The 25,516-nt window shown below is 51.8% G+C and overlaps 3 protein-coding genes across 10 annotated transcripts; all 3 read right to left on the reverse strand.

Annotated features, from left to right (window-relative positions):
• Positions 1 to 104: 104 nt before the first annotated feature.
• Positions 105 to 14,476, reverse strand: LOC144038134 (SRC kinase signaling inhibitor 1-like). The gene is made up of 19 exons (XM_077550329.1): positions 14,186 to 14,476; positions 10,881 to 11,140; positions 8,896 to 8,922; positions 7,282 to 7,468; positions 6,825 to 6,954; positions 6,487 to 6,664; positions 5,044 to 5,828; positions 4,840 to 4,929; positions 4,689 to 4,729; positions 4,481 to 4,504; positions 4,037 to 4,206; positions 3,756 to 3,931; positions 3,306 to 3,436; positions 2,965 to 3,112; positions 2,630 to 2,828; positions 1,882 to 2,152; positions 1,681 to 1,811; positions 1,474 to 1,611; positions 105 to 1,324 (listed from the first exon to the last, which is right to left on the reverse strand). Exons 1-19 carry the CDS (start codon positions 14,205 to 14,207, stop codon positions 1,187 to 1,189), a joined length of 3,246 nt encoding a protein of 1,081 aa, XP_077406455.1. The 5' UTR covers positions 14,208 to 14,476; the 3' UTR covers positions 105 to 1,186.
• Positions 14,477 to 15,255: 779 nt separating this feature from the next.
• On the reverse strand, positions 15,256 to 20,000 carry grb7 (growth factor receptor bound protein 7). Of its 8 annotated transcripts, none has more exons than XM_077550350.1 (14): positions 19,451 to 20,000; positions 19,172 to 19,279; positions 18,552 to 18,666; positions 18,022 to 18,178; positions 17,833 to 17,954; positions 17,600 to 17,674; positions 17,274 to 17,522; positions 17,091 to 17,189; positions 16,415 to 16,498; positions 16,228 to 16,335; positions 16,097 to 16,154; positions 15,916 to 16,006; positions 15,739 to 15,847; positions 15,256 to 15,675 (listed from the first exon to the last, which is right to left on the reverse strand). In XM_077550350.1, exons 2-14 carry the CDS (start codon positions 19,276 to 19,278, stop codon positions 15,529 to 15,531), a joined length of 1,521 nt encoding a protein of 506 aa, XP_077406476.1. In that variant the 5' UTR covers position 19,279; positions 19,451 to 20,000; the 3' UTR covers positions 15,256 to 15,528. The 8 variants fall into 8 exon arrangements, with proteins under 8 accessions (XP_077406476.1, XP_077406475.1, XP_077406474.1 ...); XM_077550349.1 differs by having other exon boundaries at positions 19,172 to 19,297; XM_077550348.1 differs by having other exon boundaries at positions 19,172 to 19,305.
• A 149-nt stretch (positions 20,001 to 20,149) lies between these two features.
• Positions 20,150 to 24,668, reverse strand: LOC144038149 (ADP-ribosylation factor 1-like). The gene is made up of 5 exons (XM_077550357.1): positions 24,519 to 24,668; positions 22,727 to 22,884; positions 22,113 to 22,223; positions 21,907 to 22,031; positions 20,150 to 21,321 (listed from the first exon to the last, which is right to left on the reverse strand). The coding sequence occupies exons 2-5, from the start codon at positions 22,872 to 22,874 to the stop codon at positions 21,160 to 21,162; spliced, it is 546 nt and encodes a 181-aa protein (XP_077406483.1). The 5' UTR covers positions 22,875 to 22,884; positions 24,519 to 24,668; the 3' UTR covers positions 20,150 to 21,159.
• Positions 24,669 to 25,516: the final 848 nt, after the last annotated feature.

Below are 25,516 nucleotides of genomic sequence, written 5' to 3' on the forward strand. Positions count from 1 at the left end.
CGCCATTCACACATTCACGTTCCATTCCCACGTTGACACCCGATTCTAACGGCGTGAAAGCGGTTCAAGGTGACGATTGGCGGCATTAAAGAGCGACAAGCGTGTCAGACGAGCCGGTTACTTTTATTGTCACAAAACACGAGAGGAGGACGTAGAAAAAAGTACAAGGTTTGGTTTTTGTCCGGCGTTGCGACGCGTCACGAGGGACCCACACAGCGAGCATCACAATTTCAAGTTTCACAGCAAACTTTTTTTTCTTTTATTCCCACTTTGACAGCGATTCATAAAATTCTATCCGGCTGTACACGGGACACTCAAGTTTTGACCACACAATTGGTGACGATGAAGATGACGATGATGATGATTCTAATTGTTTTGACAAGTATTCATCGTGCACGTGTACCGTTTGCATGCCGCTTGGATTGGATTCTTGTGATCAACATCAAGTTGATGGAAGCTACTCGAGGAAGATGATCAACGGACGGACGCTCGCCATTTGACGCTCCAAATGGTCGAGCCACAGAGTTGGACGCTTGTCCAAAAAATAAAACATCTCTAAATCATAAAAATAATCATTTACACAGTCGATGTGTTACGTGCGTATAAAAATAGAAAACAAGTAGAAAACATAGATGGCATTTGTCTTTTCTTTTCTTTTTGTATATGTTCGTAGCACGACAACATCGAAACGTTCTAAAGTCTAAATCAACACCACCGCGTCGCTGGTGATGTCATCGCCGAGGACGTCATCTGTGGTGATGTCATCACCAACGTCACACGATCGCGGCGAAATCGGATGAGGAAGAAGAGGTTAAAGGTCAGCGGGTCATCACGGGCCGACGTTGGGGCTGATTATGTGACTACGGATGAATTGTCATGCAAATGAGTTGAAAGGTCATCCGAGCAGAAAAGCGGGCATGACCCAAAATGACCTTTTGTGCTTATTATCGAGGCGCAAATGAGACCAGCGGGGCTTAACGTCTCTCATTCCCTTTTTTTTTTTTTTTTTTACTTGGAAGAAGACGACGAATGTTGAGAAGTCGATTATTGCACGTTAGCATGAAGCTAATTCCAAACAAGACGCAGAAGGAAAAAGAAGCCAGTTTGCTTCGGGGAGGCAAAGAAGAAAAGCGGCAAAAGCAACTCGACGGCGCCCCCCGCCTGCCGCCGAGCGCCACTGCGGCTCCTAGAAGTGGAAAACCTGCTGCTGGCCTCCCGCAAACATGTGGACGTCCTCTTTGGACTTGCGTCCTCCTTGTTCCAGATGTTTGAGGCGGGCCGCCACCGTCGGACCTTTGATGGATGCCGGCGAACTGCCGAATATCTGCAACGCAATCACGCATCATCATTTTCATGACTTCATTGCTGTTTTGAGCAAATTATCTTATATTTGAAATTGACTCATCAACGACGTCATGCGCGACGTGGACGGCGTTCATCAACAAACAAATCAAGAATGCGGACAAACGCTACCTCCTTCTCCACGCCGTCGTTGTCGTTCCGAATGCCCGACGGCGCCACGGCGGGCGGCGTGGAGGCGGGCCGGGGCGCGTCGCAGGGGGCGGTCCGCCTCAGCTTGACCAGAGCCGCTGGCAACTCGCCGTCCTCCATCTTTCAAGGCGACACGGACAACGACGTCACCCAAAGATGGCGACCGCCTCAAACGGCCTCGGAGCTCACCTTGGCGCTCTTGTTGTCGTCGGCGACCATGCGGTTGGCAACCAGCGCTGACGGGAAGCTGCGGCGAGGCGGCGGCGGTGGCGGAGACTTGGACGGCTTGTCCGTGCGGCACCGGGACACGCCCGCGTCCACTGCAAACCCACAAACAAACCAGCAATGACACAACGTCACATGACGTGCGCCAATCTTTTTTTTCTCTACCTGAGCCTCGCTGGGAGGCGGCGCCCTCCATGCTGTTGAGCTTCTGCGCCGCCAGCTGAACTTTGCCCGGTGGCAGCGTTGGCTCACCCGATGCGGCGGCGAGGAGCGGTTTGGGGGGCACGGCGGGTTTGGTGACCGTCTTGGCGGCCAAATCCAGGTCGGGGATGGCCTTCAGCAGCTCGGCCTGCGTCTCCTCCAGAAGGCGGTTGATGTCTTGAGCGCTGAACTGCGTCAGGCTCGCACGCTTCTCCGCCCAGTCGCGCTCCGCAGCCTGATGCGCATTATCAGCATCAGCATCAGCATCATCGCTATCATCAACATCACCGTCATCATCCTCATCATCATCATCATCATCATCATCAAGTATCCACTGCTTGAATGGCGAGCAACACCGTCACGCAGATGCTAATCATTAGCCTGTCGATGTCATTTTCTATGATGTGCTAGCAGGAAGCCAGTGGGAGCGTTCCCGTCTAATACACAAGGTGCCAATTTTTGTTGTCTAGTTTTTGAGTAAACTTCAGCTGGGAGTGGCAACAAGCAGCTGAAGACTCATTTTTGGTAGAATTGCTGAAACCAAAAGAGTAGACTTGAGTTGACTGCCACCATGCAGCGCTCTTCTCAAGTTTGCCCTCACAAGTCAAGGTAAAGAAAAAGAAAAAAATTGGACAGCTCGCATCTCAAAAATGAAAAACCGGGCCCCCCCCCAAAAAAGATGCCGACTCGCCGATCTGGTCATGTGACTCACCAGCGTGACGTCGGCCGACACGTGCGCGTTGAGGCCCTTCTCGGCCCCAACGCGACTTCGGAAGCTCAGCGGCGGCGTCTTGTCCGGCTCTGGAGCGCCGCACACCACCCGCCCGTCGCTCGGCTCGTCCGGCAGGCTGAGGGGGGAACTCGTCTGCGATTGGTCGCCTGCGACTTCCTGCTCCTTCTCGCTGGCCTGCCTGCGCCGGTTGGTGGGCAACAGCAGAAAGCAAGAAGGAAGGAAGGTAAACGGTAAAAGTCGTGATGACGCGGATGAGAGGAAGAGCGGCGTTGCGGTTGGCTCGCTGGTTGTCGTGCGTGCGCAGCCTCGCTTACCTTCGAAGCGTGCTGAGCGTGTCGCGGACGTTGTTGCAGCGCTGCAGCAGCGCGTCCAGACGATGAGGCTCCTCCTTCAGGAACTTGACCGCCTCCACCTCCACGCGCAGCACCACGCGCATCTTGCTCTGCAGGCCCGGGAACTGGCCTGACGCCCGGCGACCAATCGGAGAGAAAGGACGAGCAAGAGGAGGACGACGAAGGGCGGTAGGTTGGGACCGAAAAGGAGGAAAACGAGACGACGTTTCATGCAGTGGTTTGAACCTGATGCACCGACACACTTGGGTAGTGTCTGTAGAGTACTCGAGTAGTCAGTCCCCTTTGTACTCGAGTATACTCACTCTTGAGGCTGCCGAGCGTGTCGGCCAGCGTTTTGAGTTCTTGCGTCTTCTGCTGAAGGTCCTGCTGGCTCACCGGGAGCCTCGCCGCGCTCGACTTCTTCTGCAGGTCCTCCACCCACCGCTCCAGGTCGCTGCCAGGAAAGCGGGTCAAAGGTCAGAGGTCAACATCAGGTAAGAAAAGAAGGGAGGCGGGAAAGATGGAAGGAAGGAAGGAAGAAAGAGAAGGAGGGTTGAAAACTGCTGTCTTCAAAATAACACAACTTTGGTCCAAAAATGAAGCCACTCGCTACTTGAGTCCATTTTGGTATCAAACAAAACTAAACAAATGGCCGAATCAATTGACCCAAGTTGGGTTATTATTGACCCAGCAATTTTACGGGTGTAGGAAGGGAAGCGTTAAGGAAGGAAGGAGGGAGCAAAGGCGGGTGCGAGGCGAGGAGGTGAACCGACTGCAGCTTGTGCACGAGCGTCTCCTCCTGGTTGAGGTACTTGAGGCGCTCCTCCTCCACCAGGAGGCGCTGCCGCTGCAGGGGATCCTCTTGAGTGCGCGCAGAGTCCTGCATCAGCACGCTAAGCTCCGCCTCCGTCTGCCTCAGCAGCGACACCACGCAGTCCTGATTTTCCAGCTGGCCGTGTGCACACACAAGCGCCGCTTTAGTAGGAACGCACACGCACGCACACACACACACACACACACACACACACACACACACACACACACACACACACACCTGCATGTTGCGCAGCTGCGAGAGTTGCGTCCGCAGCGCAATGGTGCTCTGCTGCAGGCCCAGCAGGTGGCGCTGCATCTGCACGCGGGACACGCTCAGCGGCTGGTCGCCGTCGGCGGGCGCGGACGGGGGCGGCGGCATCAGTGCCAGGGGGCCCGACGGCGTCACGGCTGCCGCAAATCAACATTTTGCCGTTTGCCAAACACACAATCTCGCTTCTTTTTTGGGGTTTGACAAATGGCAGCCAAAACTACACACTTTAGCATTTTCGTTTTTGCTGGAGGACATTTTCAAGTCATGCACGTTTGCGTACACAGTCTACACACACATACACACACACACACAGAAACAAATACATGCTAACACAACACCCACTAACACTCTTATACAAACACACACAGCAATACAGGCAGGCATGCTTGCCAAACGACAGTCGTTGTGTACCTTTCTTTTTTTTTGCGGCTCCAGCTGGAACAAGAAGCATGAGCAGCAGTTACATGCTAGCAGCAGTTAGCAGAGCGGAGGTGCGTGTGGGTGCGCTGCACGTTAGCCTTTACAAGCTAGCAGTCGGCAGTTGCACGCTAACGGCAATTAGCAGCTACAAGCTAGCTGTCGGCGGCTACATGCTAGCAGCTCTGTTCAGTTTACTTACGCTCGGTTCCCGAGCCGTCGCTGGCCGACTCCATTTTGTCCCTGCCGGGAAACACAAAGGCAAGGATGCGAGTAGGGAAGGAAGGAAGGAAGGAAGGAAGGAAGGAAGGAAGGTAGGAAAGAAGGAAGGAAGGAAGGAATGCGTGTCTTACGGGCTGTGGTCTTCGGGCGCTCTGCTGAGAACTCGCTGCAGCAGTCCTGTCAGGCTGGCGATCTGCTTCTCCATCACCTCCATGCGCTCCCTTCACACCCACGCACATCATCATCATCATCATCATCATCATCTTCATCATCATCATCATCATCTTCATTCTCATCATCACCGTCCTCATCCTCCTCCAAAGACTTCGCCTCACCTGGTTTCTGTCTCGTCTCCTCTGACCCCGCCCCCGTCGCCCACCGCCGCCGCCATCAGGCAAAGCTGCTCCGAGGTCAACCCTCGACCCCTGGGACTGTCGCCGCCCACCGACGACATCACTGAATCGCGCCGCCGCTCGCCCCTGGCGGGAGAGCCGCGAGACGGCAGCGTGCTGGCGTAGGCGTCGCGCGCGTCGGGAATCTTCTGCGGCGAGGAGGGTGGCGGCACGCGCAGGCCCACGGCCAACATGGACGCCGTGTAAGCATCGTTGTAAATGGCGCCGCCCGCTCTGTAGAGGCCGCCGCCGCTGCCCTCCATCAGGGAACACACCGCTCCGCCAGCTCCTCGACGGTACAAGGAGCCGTACGGGTCGCTCCGGCCGGCAAGAGGAGAATGCGGCGCCCCGGCGAGCCCGACGCGGGTATCCATACCCAGAGAGTAGGGGTCGGCGTAGATGCCGCCCCCTCCGCGCTCGTCGGCCCGCAGCAGCACCACGCCGTCGTCCGGCTTCACGTCGCGACGTTCCAGGATGGCGCTCGAGGAGGCGCCGAAGGCCGGCGGCGGGGGTGGGGGCGAGTGGTGCGCCAGCGACGCGGCGTGGTGGTGGGGCGGCGCCCCGGCGTACGAGGAGGGACGGACGGCGCCGCCGCCATAGAGGAGGCGCGTTCGCGATGGCGAGCCCTGAGGCGGCGAAGACGACGCCGAGCGATGCTGAGAGGACACGGCCGACGTGCCCAGGCGTCGGCCCGGCGGCGAGTCCTGGGGGGCGTACACCATCTCGCGCTGGAAGGAACCACAACATACAACCTCTTAGACCGCAACCACGGGACCGCAACAGGCCGCCGTCATACAGGAAAGAAGGAAGGACAGAAGGAAAGACGGCCACGCATGTCACGCAAACACAAAGAATTTTTGTCCACGGTCCGAGAAACACCAAAATAAAACCAAAAAATCAACAACAGAGGGAGACACAACAGGAAGCCTGACGGTTCAATAATTAGTGCCCCAAATTTCTTACATTAAAAAAAAAGGATATATGAGGAAGAAGTGAGGAGGGGAAAAAACAGAAAGGAAGAAAGAAAGGGAAGGATGGACAAGAGGGTGACGGATGGAAGGACTGAAGGAAGCAGGAGTGAAGGAAGAGAAGAAGAAAGGGAAGAAGGAGTGAATGTGACATGGAGCAAGAAAAGAAGGGAGGAAAGAAAAAGGTAAAAGTGAAGGAGGAAGAGAAAGGCGGGACAAGCAGAGTGGAGGAAAGAAGGAGAAAAGGAGGAAGTGAAGCGCTAGCAAGACGAAAGCGTGAGCGGGCGGTAAGCAGAAGGTTCGTCCTTGTTGATGACGCGATGGCCGTCAAAACAGGCGGCACTGAAGGACAGTGAGGGACGGCACGGCGCGACACGGCGCGGCACGGCGCGGCACGGCGCGGCACGGCGGCACTCACCCTGAGGTCTCCGTTGGCCAGCAGGTGCGAGTTGTGGCGCTGGCCCGGGTATGTCCCGTAGACGGGCTCCTTGCAGTAGATTTTGATGACGCAACGGTCCCGGACGTCCCGCGGGTCTTCCAGCTCGTAGAAAATGTTGCGGCTCTCGTCCTTGATCAGAAGCGCCGTGCTGGGAGACCTGAAAAGCGCCAGAGAACGCCAGGCAGGCCCGCGTTGACAAACATTCGTCTGTTCGTGCGGCGGACCCTCGTTTAAATGTCCGCCAAGAGTCAAAATGTCCGCATGGGGCCGAAGGGAACGAGCCAACGGTGCGCCAAGACCGACGAAGGCCAGCCTACCTGAGCGTGGCCATGCTGAGCCTCTGCGGGAACATGTGCACGATCAGCGCTCGCAGGGTGTCCAGGCTGCTCAGCTCGTGCGTCAGGTGCACGCGGCGAGTCTCCTCCCCCAGCTGCAGGAACAACATACCTGCCAGAGGCAAGGGAGGAAGGAAGTTCCGATCGGAGGGTTAACGGTAAGAAGGAGGGAAGGAAGGACAATCGGAAGGAAGAGAGAAGGGAAGGCAGAAAGGACGGAAAGAAACGAGGACGGAGGAAAGGAGACAAAGCAGGAGAGAAGGAAAAGAGGCAAGAATTGAAGGAGATGAAGGAAGGAAGAAGGCAAGAAAGGAGGAATGGAAGGCAAAAGGGTAGAAGGGAAGGAAGCAAGGAAGGAGGAAAGATTTGAAGGAAAGATTTGAAGGAAAGAAATAAGACGACGCGGTGTCGATTTTTCCGGTGTGATTTTTTCTTGTACCTGGCGCGTGCAGCTTGGCCTGTCCGGCGGCGGTCCGAGCCAGCGGGAGACTCTGGCGCAGGCGGTTCATGCGGCTGAAGGCCACGGGAAGCTCGCGGTCCGACATGACGTCCAGATGCTCGGCCGACGAGAAGGAAACTCTGCCGCCTCGCGTCGGGCTCAGCCGGCTGGCGCGCGGCGTCCGACTCTGCCACGGCGACAACACAAGCCATTCGGGTCACTCGGCAACGGACGCAAGACGCACGCGGGTTCTTGTTTGCGGCCTTCCCGCAACACGGGCCGCGCCGGACTGGCGCCGACAGTCACAATGCCAGCCTCGGGAATAGCGATTTACGATATCAGCTGGCGAGCAGCAAGACAAATCCAAATCCTTCAATCCTCCAGCCGGCTCGCTGGGACCGATGAGTCCAGGTCGAGTCCTTCCCAGACAAAAGTTCTTCCAGGTTCTGAATGACACTCATTCGGAAAACAGCCAAAAGCGTCCTGCATGTAGAGTGCACGGGTCCCTGCGGGGGGGGTGGGGGGGGCTACCCGGTGTGTGTGTTAACCGGTGGTGGGGGGGGGGGGGGGTTACCCGGTCAGTGTTGTTGTCGTGTTGACGTTAACAAGCACCAGCAAAAGCTCACAATAGAGGAACAATTATTGATGGACGCGTTCGCCATCTACACTCTGGGAGTCCCCCCCCCCCCCACACACACACACACACACACGCGCGCACACACGCAGGTACAAAATGGAGCAAAGAAGAGGAAATCCTTTGCTCACTTGACACCATCTGTGGTAGCACACACCCATCCTGCGTGTGTGTGCGTGTGTTTTAGCAGACGTGATTGCAGCTCGCCTGCACGGCCGTTGCCATGACAACGGCGGTCACGGTGCCATCTTGGCGAGCCGAGTGAAGGATTAGCATCGCTGGCTTGTCAAGTCATGATTTTTGTGGATCTGCGGCGCATGCGGATGCAATTGCGCTTTTTGTTTTTTTGCATTCTTGCGACGAGACGGCAGAATCGAGAGTGCAGTACCGCGCTGTGCCACAACATGCGGGGCAGCACTGAGTTCTGCAACAAGACATGCAGCGGAATAAAGAGCAAGAGGAAGGATTTTTATTTCTTTTTGCTGTCAAAGTCCACCACATTTCTTTTGTTTTATGGAAGAATTTGTCTGCTGATGAATAAATATTGCGGCCACATCAAAAAAAGTTGAGTTTGATGTCATTTACCGTTTGAAGGTTTGGCGTGAAAATGTGATCAATTTGAGCGATTGCTTGCGCATCTGCACAAACAATTTGGATCCTTCTGTTTTGGACTTGCCAGCAGAATTTATGAAACTGGAAAGTTTGATTTGTGAGAGTTGAAAAGTGAGCAGAAGTGAAAAGAAATTCGTTGTTGAATTGTGCCAAGTTTGATTTTTAACGTCTTTGAAAGGCAAATTGTTCACTTTGGAAATTTTGGAATCTTTTTTTTTTTTCGGAAGTTGAATAGAATCAATTTAAACATTTGAAAAAGTGTTGAATTTGTTGATGCGGCCTGAGCGTGCTCGCGTGGCATGTCAATGAGATGAAGATGAGGAAGACGAGGCAGGATGGAAGGATGAAAAAAAAAGACGAGTGCTGACCTTGAAGCTCCAGTAGTTCGCTTGTTGCTGAGGAACAAAAACAACAAAGCAGACAAAAGTCACTCAGCTTCACTTGCTACTAGTGCAAGTGCTACAAGCCGCCAGGCAAGCGTTGAGACTGCGAGTGCGCCTCGTCAGACCGTTCAGAAGACGAGTCGAGCGTCCACGCTTTTCACACCAACTTTTCTGCACACCCGTAAGTCGGACGTACACCGATACAAAAAAATGGACTCCTTGCCAGTAGTTGGCGCCATTTGACACATCAGACCATCATCGGAAGGAGAAGACCTTTTTTGGACAATTGTCATTTCATGTATCAAAAGTACTCATGGTATCGCTACTTGGTATCGGTGTGCACACTAGTCTTGGTATCATTTTGAAAAACAATTCCCATCGTCACATTTGTGCATGTTTTCGCGCACGCCAGGAAGTGACATCATTGTCAGCACCAACACACACGCAGCACGCAAGCAGCCATCTTGGTACACACCCTTGGTCTTCCTCTGCGGCCAAAGGCGCGCGTGTGCGCGCGTTCACGCCAACATGACGCACACGCGCACCATCAAGACGACGGCGCCGGCCGTCCTTCGTCCTGCCAGCGCGTGCAGACGGTTGCCGTGGTTACTCAACGAGCACGCCTGCCGCATCCCTCGTCCTCTCTCCTCCTCTTCCCGACGCTCCATTTTTGTCCCCGCTGCGGCTTTCCTCCTCGCTGGTCGCTACGGCGGCGGCGGCGGCGGCGCCTGGGAGGAGATCCGCATCCTGTTCGCCTCCCTCGCTCTCTCGCTCTCTCAGCTGTCTGTCACCGTCTCTCGCCCCTGACAAAAAGCCCCTCCCCCTCCCGCCGGCCAATCCCATCACGCCAACGCTGCTTCTCGTTGGCGTGACGGCCATCAGGTAACGGACGTCGTGCGACGAACACAACAGCACACTTTGGTGTCTGCACGTGACGCTAATCGCATCGCTGGCACGTTTGTCATTTCGTACCCGTGTCCTGACACAAATGAGATACGCTCAATTATTTTCTCAGGAAGATGAAAAATTTTCACACCCGTGGTATGCGGTCCGATGTCACGAGTGGCGTCAAACAAGGCCTGGTATCAGCTTGATACCGATACCTGCTATCGGTACTTGCTAATCCGTTGCTCTAAATACGAAATAAATAATCATTTTGAACATTCAAGAAAACAAAACAATCAAAGAAACATCGGTCAACTTTCCTACACCAAAGAAAAACTTGAAACAAAATAAATACTACAGAAATGAGAGCGCTACTGCCACCTACTGAAGTGGAGGTGCAATGACTCATCGGTTAGGGTTAGCCATAAACCCATCCACCAAAATTCTCGGGCTGAATTTTGGTGAAGTGCGTTCCTGGTCCTCCCAAAGGTGAAACGTGTCTAGCAGGGCCGTTTGATATCAGATATCAAAATGATTGGGATATTTCACATGCTACTAGTGCACATCCTTCCTTCCTTGCGCATGGAACTCCAGGGGGAAAAAATTATGTTTTTTTGGCCGTAGTAGAAAAAAGCTCAATTGCACATCCACTCCAGTAGGTGGCAGTGGTGATCTCATTGATTGAGTTTTTGATCCTCTCCGTGGACAATTTGACAGACAAACGATAGCAAAAAGTTGGGGGGGGGGCAATAGTTTTCTTTCTTCCACTTTGGTCACAAAAAAAGAATTGGGAAGCAAGAAAATGACATTTTTATTATCTAATGTTTGTTTTTTGTGGGAAAATAAGCAGGCCTGGCTAAATGTAAAAAAACTATACAGACAATAATAAATGTATTTCAACAGGAAGTGACCCGGAACACGACTCCTGCTGCAAGTCGTCTATCACATGCGGCGTTCCACCTGGCAAACGTCAGCCGTCACATTCAACATGTTTACGCAAGTCATTATCGCCGTGACGATATCGCTACTACGCGTTCGTAGCAAAACCGTCTCGCCAGTGAGAACTTGACCGCGCTCAAGCGTACCTGTCGTCCTTGAGCGGCGCCCCCTAGCGACACGGCCTTGTCGGCATCCCTCCGCCGCTCGCCGTCGGCCCGCCGGATGCCGCTCAGGTTCTGCGGGCTCCCGTCCGCCGACGCGTCGCGACGTCGGTCCGGCGACGGGGACGCCGACCTCCCGTTGGCGACGAAGCGCCGGCCCCCCCGGGATCCGGCCGCCGCGTGGTAATCTGGCGGGAATTCGGCATCACTGGCGGAGATCATGGGATTCTTTCTCTTCTCTAGACCTGCGCGTGAGGCGAGAAGGCCACGCGGCGCCGTCACAAAACTTCAGACAAAATGGCGGCCCGCTGAGGCACATTCAGCCTGCAAAACCCTTGCGCAACATTGAGCAACTCCCGCACACACACACACACGCACACGCATGTCGACGTTTTCTCAAGCAAACAGCCAATCAGATTGCAAGAAGATGTTGAGCTCGTCTGCCGTAGCCTCGCTCTACTTTTGATGTTAACGAGCGTGTGCGTGTTCCTCATCTGCGGACGGGCTTTAAATTTAAGTCAAGTGCACGCAAGCGCACGCGCGCGGGTAAAGATGTCAGCAGGTGCATGACGGATGTTTCATCCGCAAACGGCGAGCGACGGCTGCTCGGCGCTACTCGTATTTCAAACACGCTGGAGGACAAACGTGCACACGCGCGCTCTGCCGCGTGTGCGTGCGTGAACGAGCCGGGCGCCATCACTTTGCTTTTATGGCTTGATGCGGCTGGCTGGCTGAGCCGCGCTGCCGGCGGGGCGTCACGCAAACGTCCGAGTTTCCTTGAACTCGCCACCGCCGTTCAGCAAAATGTGTTTCCAATCCTCAAGGTCGCTTGAAGGACAAACAACAACTTGAGCTTGATTTCAATTCGTTTTGGACCAGATTTGAAATTGCCAAAGAGAAATGATGATAATTGACTTCCTGGTTGGCTTCCGCCTGGAAAGCGGCAGAAATGTTGCTGAAGTCAAAAGCGGATGTTTGCAAACGTCTTCTTTTGAAGAAGAAAAAAACAAACAACTATTTTTGCTCCAACGACTTTTTTGAACTCATTTTGGGCTGCAAATCCGAAACGGATCTCACTTTTTGGCCATCGCGGCAAACTTTTCTGCCACATGATCTCAAATTTCGGAAGAAATGTGAAATAAAAGATGGCGGTACTTTGAAAAAGGCATGAACGGAAACTTTGATCCCTGCCGCCAACCAATTGTCTTGATTGCGCCGATGTTGTCTTTGTGTTTGGCTGATGTTGCTGCCGTTGACCTCTTTGACCTCTTTGCTGACCTCTTGGCAGACGCACGCAAACGCTCACTTGTGACCAACCAACGCGATTGCGATCGTCAATACCAATCGGAATCCACTGAATTTGGCTTACGTGGAGTATTTGGCTTGTTGTCTGCGAAGAAAAAAACGAGTTCAGTTTTGGAATCAGCAGGCAATCGATCAATTATTCAAATGGCTGTTGATGATTTGGATCATCAATTATTACCGATGATTCAATGAACCGCTGCAGCAAAAAGACAACAAAAGCGTTTAAGGAAAGGAAGGTGTTGTGTCTCCATCACAAGCCTTTGATTGCCCGCCAAAGTGCCGGCGATCCCGCCGGGATCACGTGACGGCGGGACGCTCGTTCACCGGCATCGCCGCTGCACATGAAGCATCCGCGTGCACGCTCGCCGCCGCCAAATCGTCTCAGCGGCTCGACGGGATGCATTTGTGGCGGCCGCATGCAGATTGAAACTTCAAAGGGAATTTTCAGGCAGGCGGGAAAAAAGAGCGACCAGTCACGTTGCGTTCCTTCACATCAACGTCTTCCAAACAGCAAATCACGTGACACGCCTTCGCCACAAAAACGCGTCCGGCATGGCCAACAAGTTATGGCAAGATGGCCGCCGCACGTTTTCCATGTTGGCAAAACGCGTACGACGGGGCACACTCGGATGTGCGCGGGTTCGAGGTGGCACGAGAAGGCCTGGCGGCACACGGAGGGGAGGGAGCGGGCCGGCGCCCTCCGCTGGCCAAACGTCGTCTTCACGCGTGTGGAGGGAGGACGACTCGCCGTCCTCTCCTTTGCCGCTCGCTCGCTCGCACCCGCCCTCGCTCGCCGCCTCTTTAATCCTCTCTGGCGGAGAATGAAGCAAAGCTTCTATCTCTCGCTCCACTTTTCCTCCTCCTCTTCTTCTCTATCTGAGCGCCGCACATGTGCCCCCAGCGGGCGCCCCCCTCCCTCCCCCACGCCAGTCAATGATGCCGCTTGCTCGCCGTCTTGTGCGATGTCGCAGTGCTTCTCGCTCGCTCGCTCGCTCGCCACAAAAAGATGTGGAAACGCCAAACGACTTTTTGCAAGTCACAACTTTTGCGAACTCCATCATCAAATCAAACGGTGCATTCAAGGAAACTGGGAAGTTGGAGGAATCCCACTCGGACTGTCACCTCAAAGCGCTCGAAGCGAACGTCAACAACAAAGATGGTCGATTCCCAACACGTTTGTTCCGCTGAATGCGTCGTAGTACGTCAAGTTTTTCATTTTCACCAAGTAAATGAATATTAAATTAACTAAAGCCATCAATGATACGAGGGTCGCCATTTTTCAATGGCGTCAGATTGAAGGCAGTTGGCAAAGTTGCACTCCTCTTTTTTTTCTTTTCTTTCCAAATTGCCAACTGGGATCTCCGAGTTCAAAGGGTGCAAATGTGGCAAAAGTCCAATTTCCCACATTCCGTGAATGCAGCATTAGGAAACTTGCCTCCATACGGTCTCACAATTTCGTTTTGTACTACGGCAAAGTAGTTGTTTATGTTGCATGTAATGACACTTTTGGCCACTAGATGGTGCAACTTACTTTTTGAAAGAAGACAAAGAAGAAGAAGGAAAGAGGAAGTTTGATCTGAGAATGTGAAGCAATCTTCAATCCTGCTTTTTACGCTTACACAAGACGACAGCGGTTGCTTGATTTTTCCCACACAATCATTTTTCTTTCCTGTAAACAGGATTGCTGGCGACGCGCTTTGAACAACATTTTTCTGGGCCTCGTTCACAATATCAAACGTTCAAATATGTGTTTCGAGACCTTCACATGCAAAAAGATCCCGAGCGAGTATTTGCAGACTGCTCGCAAGGTATCGGCGCATTGGGACGAGAGTGAAGCAAGACTCGGCGAACGAAAACTGGCTGCCGCAGCAAGCCACAGACGGCGGGGACGCGCACGTGAACGCGCACGTGAGAGCGCACGTGAGAGCGGGAAAAGTCCCGAGCGCCTGCAAAGTTCACAGTACCTGCGGCGGGCGGCTACATGCCTGCGAAGGACGAGTTGCCCATGCCGGGGAAGACTCCTCTTCCTCCTCTTCCTCCTCTTCCTCCTCCTCTTCCTCCTCTCGTCACCGTTCACGCCGCTGCCGCCGCCGCTGCCGCCGCCGCCTCCGCGCTCGTCATGGTCTCGCCATCTTCACGCAGCTCGTCTGCCAAGACGCTGGACGCGGGATAAAGTCGGCTTTTATGGATGCGCATGCCCCCACCCACCCGCACACGCGCGCGCGCGCACGCACGCACGCACGCACACACACTGCAGCCTCTTAAAGGGACGACACCCCAACTGCACCAACTTTCATCTCGGCACCAGTGCGTGTGCGTGTGCGTGTGCGTGTGTGAGTGTGTTTGCTTCTGCGTCTGTTGATGCACATTTGTGTGTCTGCGTGCAGGTTTTTTGTGTACGTGTGTCTTTCTCTCTTTGGCTCCTCGTGTGTGTGTGATGTAATCTGGAAATTGAGGTGAGTGTATTTTTGGGGGGCTTTCAGCACTTCGCTGGCAATAATAAATAAATAATAAATTGCAGCAAAAACCAACATGTGTGTGCGTGCGTGCGTCAGATTTCTTACGTCTGTGATGTCATCATGGCGGCGTTGGCGACCGCCAGTGACATCACAGATATTGTGGCGTCCGCGTCCAGTGGAGCGGGGTCAGAGGTCATGGACGCATGGTGAAAGGGGAAGATTCCATCCAGCCAATCCAAAGCCACTTCCTGTTGGCCTTGCACACCAACCACACACGTTGCAATGGATCATGCGTGTCAGCTCGCCGTAGCATCTCCCAGCCATCCATTCATTAACATCTTCAGTCCATATGATGTGAACGGGCAAGTATCGATACCGGATATCGGCATCGTGTCGATATTTGCACAGATGGCGGCAGTTGTAGCTTGTTTACAATCAGGAACGAGAAAGTACAAATGACAAGAATAGAAAATTGATAGTAATTGAATTTGGCAATCGTGATCAGCCCCAAAGATCCCGATTGCCAAATTATCATTTGTAAAGCTCGTTAACATATGAAGCCATTTGCTATTGTTGAGCAGAGGCAGGAAATGAAGTTGCAAGAACAAATATTTGATTTATTATTTTTTTTACATATGAAAAATGTGTACGCTTCCATTTACAAAAGTGCAAAAACGTCAACAGGATGTGGGAGAACTTGAAGTCCGGGTATGACGTCATCGCGTGTACTACTACTTTCCTGGATTTCCATTGGTCACGTCACCCTGCAAGAGGTCCGGGATCGCACGTCTGTCCGTCCGTGCGTTTGTCCACGTGTTAATGCAAGGGTGGGCGGGGCCTAAAAGTAGGCGTGTCGGCAAGTTCAGAGGTCATAGGGTCACGCACACGCACGGGTGCTTGAGGCAGACGGGCAGGATGCCCTTGTTGATCTGATGGAAGTCCACCAGCTGCAGCAGGTCCGAGAAGAGCGTGGCGCCGTCGTCCATCGTCACGTAAGCGCGACCGCCGTCCTCGCACTGGAAACACACGCGCCGTCAACACGCACACGCGCACACATGCAAACACACACACACACGCACGTGCGATGCGCTCACGGGGATGACCAGGAAGTGTTTGGTCTTCATCTGGAAGCACAACGACAACACGAAGCACTCGGCGTGCTGCTGACTCGTGCGGATCAGGAACGTCCTGCGCGCAGGCACGCAGCGTTATGTAGGGCACGGCGATGCGGTTGCCGTGGCGACCTGGCGGCTCACCCGTCGACGAGGCCCTGCCTCTCCATCAGCCTGTGCGCTCGCATGCGGGACACGGCGCCGTGGAACCACGGCTGGCCGGCGTGCAGCGCTGCTGCCGGCCAAAAGGACAAAGTCAGACGCAAAGATGGCCGGCAGGACGGACGGACGGCGGTGACGGCGGTGACGGCGGGCGGCAACTTACGGGCCGGTCGCGAGGACGAGCTCAAGTTGGGCAGGCTGCAACGAAGAACTTCCCGACGCTGACGACAGCAAAACAAAAGAAAACAGGTTGTTTGAAGACATCACTAGGGATAGGCCACGCCCCCTCCTCACCCTCCACACTCGCCCCTCCTCCCACTCGGCTTCGCTCGGGTCCTCCATGACTCGACCGCCCGAACTTCCGGAAAAGTCCATGGCCACCAGGCTGGCCTCCGACTTGGCCTGCACGCACGCACAAAAAGTCCCCATCAGTGTGCGTGCGCGTGCGCGCCCACGTGCGAGTGCATGCGTGTGCGCTCACTTTGCCGTCCATCAGGTTGGTAGCGTCCAAACTCTGCCGGTTCCAATTGGACCGTTGGAAGTTGCACTGGAGCTGCTTCCCATACTGGCAAACGCACAAAACGGGTCACATGTCATCCATGCTGAGAGCTGATTGGCCAAAAGGAAGGAAGTTCCGTTGCACTTTTTTCACAAGTATTAAGTAGTCATCAATACTGATACCAAATACCAAGACCAGTAGTACATAAAATTACCCCAAAAACAATGACAGATCATTTGAAAGAAAGAATCCAAATATAATATTCTTCCATAAATGAATGGAAATGTTCTCCTTGTAGTATCGTAAACCAGCCACAAGAGGGCAGCTACCGTTGTGAGTACCGTACTCTATTCTTGACGCAATCTCAATTTCATGTATGGCAAATTTGGGGAGAAAAAAAGTTTAAAAAAATCTAACCCCGTTTTTAAAAATTTTGTAAACAAATTTGTCATTGAAATTAAGTTTTAAAACTGATTTAAAGAACTAAAGTACAAATCATATAAGAAATTCCCTCATTATGTCATATGTCGTAATTTCATGTCTGAAATGTCATTTAATTATTAGTGTTTAATTTATTTAAAAAAAAGAATTGGGCCGATGTCGATACCGATACTTGGCTTGGGTACTCGCCCATCAGTCAAAAGCATCCGTGACCAACCTTAAACAATCGGAAGGCCGACGTCCAGCACGTTCGGCTCTGCTCGCTGTCAGCGCAAAACATCTTCACGTGGTGAAGGCGGACCGGACTTCCTGAAGGCTGCGCACACACACACACACACACACGAAGCCTTGTGGCGTTTTGCAACGGCGTTGACGTGCGTCCATGTTGAAGGTGACCGACCGTGATGGCGAAGCAAAAGCGGTGCGGCGCGGTGTAAAGTTTTTGCGCGTTGACGACGTTGTAGACGTGAAGGTCGCGCAGGTCGGCCACGCAGTGCAGATGTCGCGGTTCCTTGGACACGCCCTTGGACGAGCAATAAAGACCCGAACGGCGCAGGAAGAAGTACGCGCGCTTCCACGACTTGCGTGGCGAATCCTTCACGTGCAGGAAGCCTTGAATCTCCGGACACGAGCCCGACTGGACCAGGTCCTGCGGGGGCCGGCAAAGAAAACCTCACGCACTCACCAGGTGTGTGCGCGCGCGCGTGTGTGTGTGTGTGTTGTGACCTGCACGAGCTGTTGCGATGTCATCCGCTTGCCGCCGTCGGCGCTGTCGGAGATCATGGCGTCTGGAAAGAAAAGCTGAGAGAACACAAAGGGTCACCTGACCTGACCTGTCAATCACTCAGCTGAGCACCATGACGTCATCATGGATGCACGCGCATAATGATGATGTCATAATGGCGCTGATGTCATGCTACGCGGTGATGATGATGATGAAGCGGCGAGGTGGTCCGTACCGCCGGTTTTCGGAAGAACTCGTACTTGGCGTAATTCTTGCAGAAGACGAGTCGCGCGTCGCCCTTGACGGCCCAGCCGGCCTGAACCTCCAGCGCCGCCTCGTGGTCCTCCAGGCACCTCTCTGGCGAGACACGTCGGCTCGTTGGTGCGCTCGTACGTGCGTGCGCGCGAGGGTGGGCGGGGCTTACCCAGGCCGAGCGCAGGATGGACCTCCATGAGGGTCCAGTTCTCCGGCTCGCTGCAGCGCGCCGTCGTGGCCAGCATGCGGCAGACGTCCAGCGCCGCGACGCCGTCGTTCACGTGAAGCAAGCGGCCGTGATCGTCCTCGCCGAAAACTTTCAGAAGCTGACGCACAACAAACACACACAAACAAAAAGGTCACACGTCATTCCTGCTAAGTGCGGATTGGACAAAATGGTCTCCTCCAATTTGCCGCTTGTCTTCCACTTACGTGATCTTAAGGCACCATTGCGGCCATTTTGTTTAGCTGGTGAGAAAGAAGGCGGGGCCAATGTCAGCCAATACAAAGACGGCGACCCGAGACAGGAGCGGCAAACCGGCCGACCAGGAATTTCTGGCAGCCCGTCAAGTGCCCAACGCCGACCGGTTGGATGAGTGTGTGTGTGCGTGCGTGAATGTTTGTTTGTGCAAAACTGTTGCCAATCATCAATGAGGATTGGTCGCACATCAGACAAACAACAACAAGCAAACCACTCACATGTTTGTCAGCAGACGGCGGTGAGAGCGTCGCCATGGCGACGGGAGAGGGGGTGCCGCACAACTCCGGGAAGGGGTCGGGGACGGGCGGAGCTGACGACGACAAACGCACGCTCCTGCAAGACAAACGGCAACGTGCGCCATGGGAAAGGTCGCCACAACTCCAAAAATCAACAAGCAACAGACTGCTAGCCACTAAAAGTGAAAGCATGGAAGGATGCCGCAAATATGGAATGGTCGCTGCTCACTGTCAGGGGACTTGTCATATTATTATCATTATTGAGCTACACTGTTTGTCCTGCATGTCGTACCGAATAAAAGAAAAGAAAAACAATTAGGCAAACTCACGTTTGAGAAGAGCTCATGTTAGGCATGTCTGCCTTCTAGTGGTCAATTGTGATATTACAACTTCAAACGACAGTCCTGTAGACTCAACCGCCCCCCCCCCCCCCCCCATATTTTATGGCATATGCAGAATTCCCCATTTCTCACGTTTCTTGTACAAAATATATCATGAATGTTTAGCAGCATTCAATTTTTTTTTATATAAAAATGGTGATTTTCACAAAGGAGTGGTCATCACGTGCGACCCAATCAAGGGTCCGTGACGTCATGACGCACCTGCTGTTGACGGACGTCCCTCTGGCGCAGACGATGCTGATTGGCTGGGAGCGGCGCACTTCCGGCCGTGTGACGTCGTCCTTGTCCAAACTTTTCTTTTGGGACATCCTGAAAAAGACAAAAGTCCTGGCACGCTTGTGAGCGGCCGGCGACCACTCACTTTTCGCGGCTTTCCACGTGACGTCACCACGCGGCGGTAAACGCCACCTGTGAGCGCGCAATAAACACAACACGGCAGACACACGACGAGACAAACTACACGCAAACAAACAAAAATACCCGCGCGAGTTAAGTGGCGTCTGTCTCCGTTTGGTGTGCGGCGACCTCTCCTTTCGCTCGCAAAAGAACGTCGGTCGGTGCGGCTCGCACGCACGCGACTTCCGCCGCTCAGCTGTCAGTCATCATGGCGACGTTGACGTCACCTTTGGCGGGTAGGCTGCGGGGGGAGGAGCCACACGCAGGCAGGTGAACACGTGACGTGTCAGCTGCCGACCCTCGTAAACAAAAAACGAGTAAACGACGACCGATTGAAAGATAAAACAACTTAAATTAACTTTCAACCCAATACAAAATAATGGTTGTCCAAATAAACATTTGAACATTTTAATCAAAATATTACAAATTCCAGCCATCCATTTATACTATAAAAAAATAATTAAAATTAATCAGTTATTGACTAATAGTGTCTTCAAGTGAGTGATGAAAGTGACAAACTTACAATTGATTACAAATGACTGGCAAAGCAATGAATGTTAATTATGATTAAGAAAAACGTAAGCTCTCGTGCATGCTTTTCTGACCTGTCGACTGTTTGAATAAAGTATTCGAACTCTTTATTGAAAATTTGTAGGAATTGCACAAAGAAGCACTTATTATAACAAAATATCATTAAAATGTTCTAATCATATAATCGACTATTTAATTTCTAATGCAAAGTGAGTAAAGTCAGTCATGTGATGTGAAATGAAGTAAAAGCGCTTGTGTGTTGTACAAATAAACATTTATTCGGATGAAAAGTGATCCAAACCAAATGAAAAACGCAGACTGTGGTGGTCCAAATGAACTTTTCCAATCTTTGGCGCCACCTGGCGGCCCGATTTGGTACACAACCTGTTGGAATGGCGTTTGCGGTGCGTGATGACGTCATGCGCGTTTCTTTCTTTTTCTTTTTTTTGGATCAAATCATGTTTCGATGTTTTTTTTCTGTGTTAAGGAAAGCCCACACAAACAGTTTTACACATTTACAATCAGTGCGGCGGGCGGGCGAGGGACCACGCGTGCGGCCCCCTGTGACTCCGCCCCCGCCCGCACACCTGGTGCCCGTCCGTAGCGGCCGTCTCGTCGGGTGCCCAAATCCTTCAATGGCACCAAACGGCGACCGCCGGCCGGCGACTTGAAAGCTTCCTGTTTTGTTTTGTGGCGGTTTGTTAGACGCTTTTGGTTGGTTGCGCAGTCACAAGTACAAATCAAATCAATCAATCAATCGACAGGAAGAACAAGAAGAAGAAAAAGAAACAAAAGTTTGTCTGAAATGTTTTGACAATGAAGCTCGTCACAGTCTTGTTGACTCCTCCACAAACGCGCCTTGTGCTAGGTGGGGGGGGAGGGGGTATGATTCCAGAGACAGCATGATTTTCATGATTGACAGCAGGGGGGAGGTGGGGAGGGGGGTCGTGAACTCTGACCTGATACAGGTTAAATGCTTCTTACAGGACTGAAATGACATCTAGCAATCAGGCGCTTAATACAGTGAAGGGGGTGTGTGGGTGGGCCGTTGAAAATCATGCTCCCTCTGGGTTGGGGGGGTGGGGGGCAACGTTGTTTCCCATCCCAGCCCACAGTGGACCCCCAAAATGAAAGGGGAGGGGGGAGCGGCCGGCCTGGGGAGGGGCTCAGGCCGATGGAGGGTGGGCGGGGTCGGGACGGGCGGGGCGCCGGCGCGGTGAGCGGAAAGAGAAGAAAGAAAGGAGGAAGAGAAAGAGGAAGGCTCATTTCTGGTTCTTGAGCTGGTTGGAGAGCCAGTCGAGACCCTCGTAGAGGCCGTCGCCGCTGGTGGCGCACGTGGCCTGGATGTACCAGCTGCGCTGGCGCAAAGAGTGCAGGCCCAGCTTGTCCGTGATCTCCGCCGCGTTCATGGCGTTGGGCAGGTCCTGCGGGCGGACAGACGGCGCCAAGCGTCACTCCACAGACACAAGGAGCTTTTTTGGGGTCCCCAACCAGTCGTCACAACATTACAAAGATTGGCAATGATCAAAACTACAGGTGCAATGATTAATTGACAACTAATCTATCAAGTTAATCAATAATCCTTTTGAATTTAATAAGTGTCCCAATGCTCTGAATTTCAGATCCTCAACAGCATTTATTCTCCAATTATTATTTTGATCTAAAACAAAACAATCGCTTTTACTTTGAAAAACAATAATCAACATTTTTTAAACTGGTCGACTGGTTTAGTGATCTCGTTTAACATGAAAATGTCCAAATGTCTTTCAGATTCTCATTGGAAATATTTGGATTTGTTTCCTCCTCCATGAAAGCAGATGGATTATTTTTGAAGACATTTGCAAACTTTGCCATTCATTCCACAAGTGAGCCCTCATCAATTTGTCTTATGCAAAATTGATTTCATATTTTCTAGACAAAAATGAATATTTGGCCAATTTGAAATCATGTCCTGATGCTATTATTAGCTGCCATCAAGTGGCCAAATGTGTGTGTTGTTGTGGTCGTACCTGTTTGTTGGCAAAGACCAGCAGGACGGCGTCTCGCAGCTCGTCCTCCGACAGCATCCGGGCCAGCTCCTCGCGAGCCTCGTTGACGCGTTCCCGGTCGTTACTGTCCACCACGAAGATCAGGCCTGCGCACACGCACGTGCACGTTAGCACACGCAAGCGCACTCACGTCAGCGCACTCACGTCAGCGCACACGGCAACCTGACCTTGGGTGTTCTGGAAGTAGTGGCGCCACAGCGGGCGGATTTTGTCCTGGCCACCCACGTCCCACACGGTGAAGCTGATGTTCTTGTATTCTACCGTCTCCACGTTGAAACCTGCAGTCAACACCAAAATGTGACGCGCGTCCAAACATTTCCAGCGACTCGTCGCAAATGAAGCTCATGAACAACACAAAACTTTGGAGATTCTTTGGCGTGGGAGCAACATGTGGCACGAGGGCGCCCCCTGCTGTTACGCCAAAGACTCAACATTCAATATGTGCCAAGTGGCTTCAACTTTTTTTCTTTTTTGTAATCCACTTGTCAAGTCCAGTCCAGTTGTATTGAGCTCTTTCATACAATTTGCAGTGAATGTTGCTTAACGTTTCTCTGCAATGCATCGGAATTGAATTATTTGGGACGTTACAGTGTCTAACATAAAATACATTTTGCATCATTTCCGATCAACACGTTTGACTACCTGACTCAATTTCTGTTCAGTCTAATTCAAAGGAGTCATTTGACGACTTTTTTTTAATTCTTTTTTTTTTTTTTTACTTGAATCTAAATTGAGAGTCTGACTCTGACAAGACAAGCGTTTCCTTGGTGTGGTGACGAACCGATGGTGGGAATGGTGGTGACAATTTCTCCGAGCTTGAGCTTGTAAAGGATGGTGGTCTTCCCTGCGGCGTCCAGGCCCACCATTAGGATCCGCATCTCCTTCTTGCCAAACAGGCTCTTAAAGGCGCTCGCAAACATATTCCCCATGGCGACGGCGCTGCAGGGAGGACCAGAAGGAAATCATCAGGTTAGTTGACCGGCCGACCGACCCACATGACGGACGGGAAATTGAATTCATTCATCGTTTGACAGTTTATAATCTCCACTTTTTAAAGGAAGCAAGACAAATTCTTCGTGTTGGCGATGGAACGGCTGCGTCCTACTTTCAACCAGTGTCGGCAAGATTTACTGTTATTTTTGCCGACTTATGTGCAAGTAACTGCACGAATAAACTATTCAAGTTTTTCTCTGCTGCCCGTCCTCCTCCTCCGTACAATTGAGCTTACTTTTGCAACAACGGAAGACATCTTGTGGAGGTGCGTTCTAACTGGCAGGCTGCAAACTCTCCGTTTTTACGTCCTGGTAGGCTTTGTCGTCAGCACTCCCAAATATTGCCACACGGGAAAATGCTCATTCGTGTTTCTGTGACTTTTTAATACTGAGCAAGTGCAGTGTGAAAAGGGCTTGACGGCTTTTGGCTAGGTCCATTGAGATGTGACTCAGAACTGCCATGATGGCTCATCTTTTCCATCGCTTCCAAGGCTAATTTCACAAACAACAAATGCCTCTAAACTGTGTTATATTTATTCTTTCCTGTTTTCTTTCTTTCTTTTTTTTAATAAAGTGTTTGTTCTTTTTTCTACATGTTTGACTGCCAAACTTCATCACACTACATACACGCTACGTTATTTTGTAAACTTGTGCCGTTATCTTTCTTTAATTATTTATTAACCCCTTCAACTTGTGGACTTAGTTCCCTAAAATGTCCACTTTCGTGACGATCGCGAGTAAGGAATGAGTGAATGATGATGAGTGAATGAATTATCGACGTCCTCGACTACTGATCATCGGTATCCGGTAGTCGTGCTGCTCTCGTGCGAGTCTTTGACATTTGGCACACGCACCGACATTGTTTACCTGTCAGCTCCAAACAAAAACGTTACAGCTGGTTGGCGTCACGCATTTGCCGGCCTGCCGGCTGTTCAAGCACGACGTTCGTCGTTGACGTCCGTCCAAGCTGACGAATCGTTTAAGCGGCCCGCTAGCCCACAATCGACCCTTGAACCTCACCAAACGCCCGACGGGCAGCGCAAAGCACAAACGGAGTCTCAAATGCTGCCTCGCATTTTCTACATTTTATTACACAAGGAGGGGAAAGACATTAAACTGTGGGTCATTTGTGTCCTTTAAAAAACAACAACATTTTTTTAAGATGAAGTTGTTGGGCGCTAGCCGCATTAGCTTCCCTCAGGGCGGATACGTTAGCTGTTAACATTAGCTGCCCCATAACTGGCGTCATCATGAAAAAAAAATCACGTTTAGCAAACGCGGTGCTGTTTAATGGCGATTGATGCATCTAGTAGGAACATTTAATCACAGCGCCACTGGACGAAGCGAAATGATAACGAGAAAAATAAAAAAAAACCTTTCAAGACGAATATTTTCGAATGGCCGGTTGATAAAGTGTTAGCCTAGCCTGACCGCTAAATGCCGCGTCACAGCACAGGCGAGCGTCACCTCACGCCAAACCCTCAATTAAAACGCGGCGTTCGGATGCGTCGACACGTCGTCTGGCGGCGGCGGCAAAGGAGCGTCGCGGAGCCGCCAGGGGTGTTTCGGGTGCCGATTTACCTTGTCAAAGGCTCGCTTGCGGAGCTTTCGGTTCTTTTCCGTTAGATTGTCCGTTACTCCAAAATGGCGTCTTGCGCAACCGGGTAGACGCCGGCGCTCCAGCGCGTCCTACTATCAGATGGGAGCCAATCGCAGAGCGCGGAGAGTGCCTCCGGTCTCGCCTTTTGGACACTGCTGTCCAATCGCAGCACGCCCGCCAGGACGTTGTCTCGAACGTTGCACAAAATGTCGCGGAAGTGCACACAGTCCAACAAAACAAATTCTTTGACATTTTCTTTTTGCGTAACAGCACACACAAAAAACGTACTCAGACTCACGATTTTGATTACTGAAATACTTGTGTTAAAAAAATAAGTCATTCAATTCCTGAGTAAAAGTACAAACACTGAGATGTAAAAAGTACAAAATTACAAATCGTCGTTTACTCTCGGTAGAGGTATAGCACGGACCGATTATTTGAAAGGTTTAAGGCTACATTCAAGGGAAGTGAGAACAAAGTCGGATTTGCCTCACTCGGAGTGTCCCATTCCGGTCTCAAACCGTTTGAGGCCAACATAAACAACAAAGATGGCTAATTAATTACGATTGATTGTTGTTCTGGTTCACACAGTCAATACAAATGAAATGACGCTGTGTTATGTGAAGTTAAATATTTGAAAGAACTGATGTAATAATAAACAAAAGCGATAAATCGAGTAACAGGTTTGCCATTCACGGTCTTTGTCGAGTAATATCAGATTGGAGCTGGTCTGGATCCTTTTTTTCCTGATTTAGCAACTCGGACCTCCCAGTTCAAAGGTTAATTATTAGTTATTAATTTGTATTAGTTAATAACGACTGCCGAAAAAATACTTTTCCAGATTAGACATAGAATTTTTGAAGAGCAGGCAAAGGTCATTGCATCACTCAGGGTCTAGATGAGGGGATGTCGTTAGTATTTGTCAACTGGCCTGGGAAGCCCTTTGAGACTCTTAATTGTGATTAAGCCTTGGAGAAAT

Source organism: Vanacampus margaritifer, chromosome 18 (genome assembly GCF_051991255.1).
Source record: "Vanacampus margaritifer isolate UIUO_Vmar chromosome 18, RoL_Vmar_1.0, whole genome shotgun sequence".
In the NCBI taxonomy this organism is placed as follows: Eukaryota; Metazoa; Chordata; class Actinopteri; order Syngnathiformes; family Syngnathidae; genus Vanacampus; species Vanacampus margaritifer.